Source organism: Ceratina calcarata, unplaced genomic scaffold, assembly GCF_001652005.2.
Source record: "Ceratina calcarata isolate Rehan_Ccalc_2016 unplaced genomic scaffold, ASM165200v1 scaffold239.2, whole genome shotgun sequence".
Taxonomy (NCBI): Eukaryota; Metazoa; Arthropoda; class Insecta; order Hymenoptera; family Apidae; genus Ceratina; species Ceratina calcarata.
Genome location: NW_017145835.1, coordinates 151,343 through 161,944, shown reverse-complemented (window position 1 = coordinate 161,944; position 10,602 = coordinate 151,343). Strand labels below are relative to the sequence as shown.

Sequence of the window (10,602 nt, the reverse complement as noted above, 5' to 3'; positions counted from 1 at the left end):
TATGTAAGAAAATAAAATCTTTAACGATTGTCTTCAATATTCTAATTACTAAGAATATTCAGAAATTAAAATATATTTCTGTTCACACTGTTAAAAATATTCCTACACTTTCTTTATCAAAACCTCTTATCGCATCGATTTTAAGATATTTTGAAATCTGCAATGCAGAGTAATTTGCAACGTAAATAAACAGTAATAATAAATTGTAATATTTTCCTTGGAATACTTCGTATATTTTCGATATTATATGTATTGCACATGATTTCACATATGTTAGATGTCTTCAAAATCTACTCCATACGAATTGCAGAATTCCGAGAAAGCATTAACAATGACATTTGCAATGCCTCAAACATGATTACGGAAGCTATGATACGTATTACTTGCTCATAAACTAGAGTTAGTTCCTCTATAATTATCTCGTAAAACACTAAAACAATAAATTCGACAGAGTTCTTATATTTGGTCCACGAGCCCATTCAAAATCATAGTGAACAAGAAAGTGGATCTATCAACACTGTGAGAAACTAATAACGAAGACATAGAAGGATTAGTGAAGAAAATAAGAGAAAGCAAAAGTAATAAGGGAACATGAAGGCGTTTTCGGTGATATTCGTGATTCTTTTGATTTTCATCTTCATACCCGACTCGATTCAACAATCATCATCTACTCCATCAACAACGACAACTATTCCGTCAACAACGACGACAACTAAGAAACCAACTTTTACATGTACGGGACCAGGCAGGTTCCCAAACACGAGTGCTAAATTATGCAACAAGTACTACTATTGCTACTACGACGGAACGCAGCTGAAAATGTACAAAAATATGAAGTGTCCTAACAAGTTAATATTTGATGCGACTACGCAACGATGTATAGTGGCTCCTGCAGGCTTCGTATGCTCATATGCATGAATTGATTATTATTTCAGGTGAACTATTACTTAATTATATATTTCTTACATCATTTAAGAACTTGTCAACATGTATCAATCATCAAACGGTCATTTAACTTTATTTATTACTTATAACATATTTTCAGGTTTAGACCTACGACGTTATGTAGTATCTGTCGTAAATTACGGAAGAAACGATAAGAAGATTAGAAATGAAAAAATATATATTTACGTAAGGATAATCATGTAATAAATGTAAAAAAATCATGTACAAAAATAAAATCTTTATCGATTACCTTCAATGTTTCAATTACCGGAGAATATTCTGAAATTAAATTATATTGCTGTTTAGACTGTTAAAAATAATCCCATATTTTTTTTTATCAAAATTTCTTATCGAAATTATTTTAAGATAGTGTCGAATCTATAAGTGTAGTAATGTATTGTAAAAATGGGTAAATTGTGATTAGATTTGAATAGAAGCAAACCTCTGTATTTTAATCTCGAGCGCATGATTCTTGACCGACGAGAGTTCATACAAAACCTGATCAAGTAGAGGCCGCTCGAATCATTTGGATCGAGTCGTCGAGTCTCGAGAGCTGGAGCAAGTGTTGTGTTTTGATGTCTGCAATGAAAAGTGTAAATATTTCGAACGTACACTTTGTCACTTAATATAATGTTATTCACGATGTCCACGGATTTGATGAATATTGACGGCAATATAAAAAGGGTGCAAAAGGAAACATTAACACCTTATAAGATAGCAACAGTCATTTTGATACAAGAGTACTGTATTGAAACAACAAAAGGTATACAAACTAGTATTTTTAACTAGCTTAATGTAAATTACTTAAAACACTGTAAAACTAATAATTGTATTACATTTATAGTAATAATAAATTGTAATATTTTCTGTTAACAATTGTTTATTATTCGGACTAAATATAAGCTTGGCTGTACTAATTGTAATAAATATTTATATCTCGTTGCAGCAATTGCTGAACGACGTGACTTTTGTTTAGCAGCATTGAAACTGATTCAAGTAAGCTTCAATAAATAAAATAAGACATTCATTCATCATAAAATTCTATTAATATTAAGACAATCTAAAAAGATTATTTCTCATTATTAGTCACCTGACATGGAACTCGATGCACTTATGAATATATTATATTCCCCTGAATATGACTTACAACGATTTGGACATCAATTAGGAGTCCAATTGATTGTCCTAAAAGGAAAAGGAATAGACGGGCTATTAGATTTATTCGAAAGTGTTGGAAACTTGATGAAATCGTCATTAGATCATTCCCTGTCGTTACCTACTTTAAGTAAAAATTCTGTCCTTGGTTTATATATTAGGAGAATTATAATTTTCTTTGAGAAACTACCGTTCGATCAAGTCGTAGCTCTTTATGAATCTTTGAAGAAATACCTTGATAGAAGGGCTAATATCTCTGAAGAGTCTGATATATCAACAATTTCTAAATCAGAAGATTTATATTCAAATGAGTATGTATTTCCTGCTTATATGAACTAACTTTATTATACATATATCTTGTATTTAAATGTACAAAAATGTTTGTCTATCTTTTAATAGAATTAAAACAACTTGGGGTGGAAGGCAGGCTGAATTACTTGTAGCGCAGCAAGCACATGCGCTACAGACAGATGAACATAAAGCAATGTCTCCTGCAGAGCTACAAGTTCTCGTGCAAGAACTCTTAAGTTGTAGTCCTTACTATGCTGAAGCTGTGAGTACAATGTTAGAAAAATTCCTTTTCTTCATTTAGATGGTTCATTTCAATATAATCAACTTATGTGTTTTTATTGAATTTTAGCATTACTTGAGTTACTTAAACTGCTTAAGAGTCAATGAATATTGTGGAGCCATAGATAGCCTTTATCATTGCTTTGACAGGCTAGCACCTTTGGAGAATCGTTCAGTACCTGAGGACAGATCTCGTATTTTCAGATATGCGGCTTTAAATTTAGCAGTTCTACATGCACAGTTTAATCATAAGTACGTTCTTGTATATATTTTTAGTAACTAATCTTATAATCAGGTGCCTACGTGAGTTAACATCTTTTTATTCATTTTTTTAAAGGGAAGTAGCCCAAGCTGCTTTAAAGGAAGCTGTCATGATGGCCCAGGAGGCTGGAGACAATGTTTGTTTGCAGCTGGCACACGCTTGGATGTATCATTTGACTACTAAGCGAAAGCAAGTTTAAAATACTATTACATATGTACAATTTTAGGTGACGTGTTAATTATCGTTATTTTCCTATCTCACAGAGGACCTCTTATAGAAAGATCGGTTGGAAAAGCCAGTATGTTAGGAATAACTCACACAACTGGATTGGGTCTCATTGCATATGCCCATAATTCTGCTTTAGAAGCTAAAAATCCATCGATAGTGTTCGAGGTACGTATTCTTATTGTTACCTCATTCATTACAAATAAATTTCATACTTGCTTAAAATTAAATCGTTTAAAGTTTAATTGTAGACCCTGATGAAATCTGATGTTTTAAATTGTCAACATTCCATGATAGATCTTATGTCAATGACGTACGTGGAAAAATCTGCGCTTTGGGCGTATTACGGTAAAACCGAGATGTCTTCGGTATGTGCGCAGCTGCTGCTCCTGCATAATGCGGGAGACAAGAAACAGCATATGTTTAATGGGCCATCCACTTGCCAGGCTGTTGTTAATGTAGCGAACATGTTAATAGAAGTTGGAGAATATTCTTTAGTGGATGTGGTACTTTCTCACGCGAAAGATAGGTTTCCAAATGAACCCTGCAATAAGGTATCATTTGTGATCTAACATTAACATTAATTGAAATGTGTTATGCAATTTTTAATATGTACGTCTATATTTAATTCGGTATACTTTTTTAGATCTGGATGCTAAGCGAACAACTTTATGTATTCACACAATTGATGAGGCAGGAGAAGTGGGGCGAGGCTGAAGCGATAGCGTCAAATATTTCAAGCTTAGATCCTTTGGAATGTAAATTCAGGTATAATTCTTAGTGTATATTGAATCTAATTTCATGTATCAATGGAATTTTACATAATTCTAATGAAATTCGTAAATATTCAGATTGGCAGAGGTACTTTTGGAAAAAGGAGACTATCCAAAAGCTTTAGAGTATATTGACATTATTGAGAAAGATGATCAAATAACGGCTCGAGATAAAATACGTGCTATGATTCTTTCGAGTCAAATAATATGCGCATCCGTTCCGCTGGAACATGAAATTGCAGGAGCTAACTCATTGGTTCTCTTAAATACAGCTCTTGAGTTGGCTGTGAAAAATCACCTATCTTATCATGCAGCATTAATTAAAATGCATCTTGCAAACGTTCAGGTAACTGAAACAATCGCTACTTTCCTAGTTCGAAGTGATCGTCATTAAAAATGTTAATTTATTTCAGTTAACAATGAACATGTCAACTTTAGCACTAAACTTAGTTGAAGAAGTAATCACACAAATTCTAGCGCATGGGGGATATTTCGAACAGGGCAGGGCGTTCGTTTTATATGCAAAATGTTTAAGCGCAAATGCTCCGACATGCGAGAAAGCGAAGAAGGGAGTGATTTTAAAAGCGATCAAAGCACTTTCCAAGGCGAAAAATTGTTTTACGAAAGTCGAGGCTTATGGCAGGCTCAGGACTACGTTGTGTTTAGAATCTTTATTGTATCATGAGATTGATTTGAAAACTGAACGAAACCAAAGCGCCTTTGAATTCTGTCAGTTAAACCAACAGCTTTCTACAAAATATAATTTATCTTTGTATTAAAATGAAAGAAAATACAGTACTTTTCTACAAAAACCAATATTCGCATCTGCAATGTTTTTTCTATAATGTAATAAATGAACAAGTTTAGTATCGATGTAAAACTTACCGAAAATGTCTCGCGGTTGGCGTTCCGCCGGATTTGTTGCGAAGTAGAGATATGCAAGGAGAAGTGAGAAGTCGAACGATATGACAAGTGTACAATAGAAACATTTATTTCATAGGATCCGTTGTGAAGGTACAACGGAATTCATTGATATTCTAAAGTTCCTTACTTGCTCCTCGTTATAGGAGTTAGATGCGATCCATGCGATTATCTTCGTCAGTTACACATTGTTATTCTTTTTTTTATCAACGAAGATCTGATTCTCGCATGAATCGCTTAATAAGTGCACACGAGACACAGATAGGTGAGCGGTGTCGCCCGAAAATCGCAGGGGTGAATTCTGGTCAGAATAAGAAAACGAATTCCTTTCAATTCGGATCGACCCCAGCAATTTCCGACGAAATTGTTGAAGACATTAGACGATGCATTCCATCGAGGAAAATTCGGATGCATATATGTATGTGATAGATTAACACCCGGTACAACACGTTGAGAAACACGCATACACGTTTACTTTTCGTTTCCGTTTAAATTCTATCGACGTTTTCAGTGAGCAACTTTGACTTAAGATCTTTTTGTATCGTGAAAAGCGTTATTTCTCTCTATAACACAGATTTCCTCTTTATATTGCTAACAACAGGACTCGCTTCTTGAATACATTTATTCTTTTGTTTCTAATTTTTAGATCAGATATGTTTTCCTTCGGGAACTTTTCATACTCCAACGATTAAGTACAGTAACGTTTATTTATCTTTTTAAATCATATTCTTCCGGAAACTTGCGCTTGAATTTTTAACGCTAAAACGCATACAACGTACATATCTTTCGGTGCAACGAAGGAAGGAAGACGTATGAAAATACACAGCCAGGTTGACACAATATTTGGTTTTCTTTTTTTTTTGTAGTACAGAGAAATGACATGGTATAGAAGAATTTCTATATTGTCGTAGTATGTTCTCTTTATTTGTTTCGATGAAAAACTATCAATTATTGATCATTTTGCCTGGCTAATCTTCATTTTGTGGAGTCTGTCGTTTTTCAATGAGATACAATACATTTAGTGAAGTGTTTTCGTTTCGTAATTAATCGGTCCGAGAACAAATTCGTTAGTTCATGGTACAACAATATTTTTAAGTACACACTAATGAATATACAATGTACATGTACAATATCAGATTAAAGGATACAGCCTGATCTTTAATACAAATTATTTTCTCAATAAACGCAACACGATATATTACAATATTTAATAAATATAATAATTTAAACATAAGAATGTATATACAATTCTCCGAAAGGTAACAAAAATCGTAACTCGTAAAACAGTTTGCAGTTTGAATACATTTATGCAAAACTCATGATGACTTGGTCACGAAAACTTTTGTATTTCCTAAATTATAAATCTTTTTGGTAAGATGATTTGATAAAACGTTCGTTAAAAAATAGCTGTCTGTGCTGTTAAAATAGGAGACCTACTGTCGAGCAAATTAGACGATTTGAAGCTGTGCATTTCGTTCGAGGTAGGTTCTTCATGTTTTCTTTTTTCTCTCACATACGACATTATCCTGATTGAGCATCTAAAAGGGACAGACTTTGCTGGCGCGCAAGGATCAAGCAAAGGGAAGCCCTCTACCCTTAAATTCGCTCGTTCTGCTAGACCCTAGGATCTCCCCGACTTCGACGTATGTGTCTAAGTATTTTAAACCTGCCCGTTTTTTCTTTGAGCATAGGGACGGCAGGGAGGGAACACGTCGAAAAGTAATTTACACGCCATCGAGAAATCAAAGACATTATTGGTAGAACAGTCAAACTTCCATGACTCTCTGTACCGAGTTGATATCGAGCGCACAGCTGCCGGTTGTATCAGGCGAATCTTGCAGATACTCCTCGGCTGGCGTCATCCCTGCTGTTCTCATATCATCCCTGACTCGCTCCACCTATGGTAAACATTGTCGTTTGAAATAATTTTTAACGATTCGCCCATTTACGAATTCTTAGATCTAAATAAACTTCGGATAAATTCCGACCTGTCGGAGGACCCTCAGTAGATTCAGACCGGCGACTTTCTTCAAGTCGAGCACGTTCCATTTCCCGCTTCGTAGAAGTTCGGCGAACAATTCCGGATACTTCGAAACATCCTCGAGCCCTCGGGGCGTTCTGTTAACAAAACCAATTGTATATATGTATACAATTCTTATTGTGCCACATGTACATAAGATTTTCTAACAACATTCATCAATTACGAATGTACCAATAATGTGTTGGAAAAACATTTACACGAGTCGAATTAATGACTCATGAACGATGCTATAAATTCATATGCAAATAAGATAAATCTCAACTTTCTTTCTATCATATTTCTCTTCTCTGAATGATAGACATGACCGGTCAATAACTGCAGCCGCTGCGTAACAAAATATCGATAGGAAAAAAATTTACGATCCCGTAATTAGATTTACAACGCTATTACTCATTCGTCCGCCGGGTTACAATAACTTGTACAGGTGTACGGGATGAATTATCCCAACGTGGGCGGTAAATTCTGGCCACAAGAAGGTTCACGACGCTGTGCCCTCACGACTATAAATCTTTTCGACCGACGCTACCGCAGCGAGAAGCTTAATTACTATGGGTGATACCCTTGATTAAACTTACGACTGGAGTTCGATCAAGCTTCTCAATCTCCATCGTTCTGGTGTCGTATTGTTATTATCCTATTAGTTTATGTTTTATTTGTGATAAAAATTCAATGACTGACTGGAAACTGTCTTTAATTTATTTGTTGCACTTTGATGATTAATAATTTTAGCAAAATGATATTTTGTCATGCAGAATTCGAAATATGAAATGAATGATATGATACGAATATTTTATATTATTTTGTTGATAAAATAAGTGTACGTACTTGTTTATACCATCGAAATCGCCGCCGACGCCGATGTGGTCCACGCCAATTAAGTTTGTAATGTAATAAATATGCTCGGCGACATCCGAGACGGTTGCCTCAGAGCCACATTTCACGAAGTAATTATAAAACGTCACCATTACTAATCCACCGTTAGCAGCCTGCAAGCGGAATTTTAATTTACTGTACCATTTCACGGAGAGCTACAAAAATGGTACAGGTTTTAAACTCTGTCTAAAAATATTATAGTACATATAATAATTATATGTTTTTAGAAAAATCGTTAATTACTGTTTCAAGGAGACAGATTTCAAGGAATTATTAAAAGTAAATTGTAGAGGGAATCAATGAGAGACAAGGGAATAAATAGATCTGTTAATTTTGAGTTCTACTAATTTGTCCTCTAACGAGGGGATACGAGGTGGATCCTTTATAATGGAGCGGAAAACTCGACAATAGAAACGAATCGTCGCGTCGCGCCGCTGGTAAATGTTTCGTCCCATTGAAACCCGGCTGCGGAGATAATTATCTATCCTCCAGAGAGGAAGCGGAAGGGTATTAGTTGGGGGAGAGCGTATGAATACCGCCACTTTTCCTTTCGATTTAGCAAAACCTTCACTCGCACCGAGAAAGAGTTATGCTTCCAGCAAATGAACTTTTATGAAAAAAATTTGTAATTCAAGATTTCCTCATATTTAATCCCTGACACTCTTCAAGCATCTAAATGTACAGTTTGCAGTTCTTCGTATTCTCGTGATAAAAGAATTATAAGAGATGAAAAATACTATAATATATTTTAACAATCCATTTGTTAATTAATCTCGATTATTTTTATTGCCAATCGAAACGAAATGAATGGAATTAAAGGCGTAATGCGCAAGTTTACTGCTTACCAGCTGCTTCAAAATATCGTCGGGAACGTTTCTCGTGGAATTACAAATGGCAAACGCCGAGGAATGAGAAAAAATGAGAGGTGCTCTGCTGGCCCTTAAAGCATCCCTCATGGTGGCTCTCGCTGTATGACTAAGGTCTATCAGCATTCCCAGCCTATTCATTTCCTGGACCACCGTTTTCCCAAACGCCGTCAGACCGCCTCCTAAGACAAAAGAGTGCTCCACTTTTTTCCCTCTTGTTTACAGTTCAAACATTCGTTCCCGCGGCACAATGAAACTCATCACTTTGAATTCGTTCAATATTCATGGTGTTAAATGTTCAACATTTATCCTAAAGCAAACTATTTATCGGCTTTTAATGAATTTTAAGAATATATAAATGATCATTAACAAAACACAATTCATCGATTCTTTATTAACTAACTATTAAATCGCGATTCATAGATTGAACTAAATTTTTCGTTTTAATTTTTATTGGCGTACAGAGACGCTTTTAGTACTTACGCTCCTCGTCTTCATCCTCCACCGACGAACTCTTCGCCCACGGTGTGTTGCAAGTGTGCGTAAGAGTGAGATACCGTACACCGAGTTGATACAGCGTTCTTAGAACAGCTAAACTACTTCCTAGACTATGTCCACCCTCCACCCCAATCAGAGAGGCTATTCTGCCTTTTCCGTGAGCCTCCAGAATCTCTGAAAGTGAAGTCAACGTCTCGTTCATGATTAAAAATAGTTAACAGGAAAAAGTTCAGAATTGTACGCATTTATATTTTTGACGCTCGCTTCTTTCTCTTCAATTTTACGTTATTTTTGTTACAGTTGTGTTCGTTTATTTTACTGGCTCTATTTTTTTATCTTGTTCAACAAACAGTGGATAAAAAAAGTTCCCCTGTATGCGCGTACGTCTGTGTGCGTCGTAAGAATATAATCGCGAAAAATACTCACCCCTCGAGGACGCAGCGAACTGCATGTGTTGCGAGTACTTCTCTATAAGCCTCTTAATGAGGTCCACCTGCTCCAGAGTCAGCTGGACCGCGTTGAGATGCTGCGACTCGCACGGCACGTAAGCAGCCCAAAACTGTGAACACCGCCGAGATTATTCTCTGGTTAATTAAAAGCGGGACAAAAAACGAGGCATCAAGTCTGAATACTCTCACAGACCACGAGACGTGGACGCAAAAAATTAAGAAGATCCCAGAGTTTCTTTTGCGAAGCATAAAACAGTATTTATTTCGTTGAAAGAGTATTTTAAAATCGCTAATGACACGCAAAGATGTTTTATATTTAATGAATTCTTTCATTATGACGTATTAACATTCATCCCTTTTAATGACATTAGTTGAGAAAAGGAACCAAGTAATAGCAGGTCTTGATTTATAATCATCTCTCATACTCTTCTCTCTTATTACACGATCCATAACATCAGTCGATTGAGGAAGTTCAGTGAACAGAGTTGAAACTTTCGACGAAATTGTCTGGTGATCGATAGGGAGCCACGCTTGAACGCTGTTTCAGTATTACAGTTTAATAAGATCGTTCTCCATTATTCGCATTCGAATTTATTACGCGTTACTTCATCCGGCAGAGCCGTGACAAATTTTATCAACGCGGTCACACGGCTATGATTTACGTACCGCAAATACAGCATCACGTAGCGTCTATAAATACTCAGTCACACATTTACATTAATTTATAGCTCGGTCAGGCTGCAATAAATATAGTCATTGTATAATAGTTAACTACATATTCGCGTTACAAGTGTCATGTGATTAAACATAATAATATCGCGCTTTAATGAAATGAACAGAAAATTAGAGATAAACAGTTTTTGATAACATAAGAATGACCATTGAATCGTTGAATGATCGTTGAATCGACCAATGTAATCATTTTTCAATTTAAGGATGTACAGGCTATATACATAAACGATGCAAGCATGTTGAATTTGTTATTATAGATTTATATTAATATTAAAAAGCTACCTGCAAAATT

At 35.4% G+C, this 10,602-nt stretch overlaps 2 protein-coding genes across 2 annotated transcripts in view; one reads left to right on the top strand and one right to left on the bottom strand.

Annotated features, from left to right (window-relative positions):
- The first annotated feature begins 1,482 nt into the window (after positions 1 to 1,482).
- ida (anaphase promoting complex subunit 5 ida) lies at positions 1,483 to 4,746 on the top strand. Its single transcript, XM_018020839.2, has 11 exons — positions 1,483 to 1,708; positions 1,892 to 1,941; positions 2,032 to 2,411; positions 2,500 to 2,653; positions 2,741 to 2,922; positions 3,008 to 3,121; positions 3,196 to 3,325; positions 3,409 to 3,711; positions 3,804 to 3,925; positions 4,009 to 4,276; positions 4,344 to 4,746. Exons 1-11 carry the CDS (start codon positions 1,576 to 1,578, stop codon positions 4,707 to 4,709), a joined length of 2,202 nt encoding a protein of 733 aa, XP_017876328.1. The 5' UTR covers positions 1,483 to 1,575; the 3' UTR covers positions 4,710 to 4,746.
- Positions 4,747 to 4,896: 150 nt separating this feature from the next.
- LOC108622766 (dipeptidase 1) overlaps positions 4,897 to 10,602 on the bottom strand; it is a 110,325-nt gene continuing 104,619 nt past the window's right edge. Inside the window, exons 3-8 of the mRNA XM_018020846.2 lie at positions 9,556 to 9,688; positions 9,115 to 9,303; positions 8,611 to 8,813; positions 7,718 to 7,878; positions 6,840 to 6,969; positions 4,897 to 6,749 (exon numbers count right to left, since the gene is read on the bottom strand). Of these exons, the coding sequence (XP_017876335.1) occupies positions 6,618 to 6,749; positions 6,840 to 6,969; positions 7,718 to 7,878; positions 8,611 to 8,813; positions 9,115 to 9,303; positions 9,556 to 9,688 (948 nt within the window). The 3' untranslated portion in view covers positions 4,897 to 6,617. The remainder of the gene's footprint in view (positions 6,750 to 6,839; positions 6,970 to 7,717; positions 7,879 to 8,610; positions 8,814 to 9,114; positions 9,304 to 9,555; positions 9,689 to 10,602) is intronic.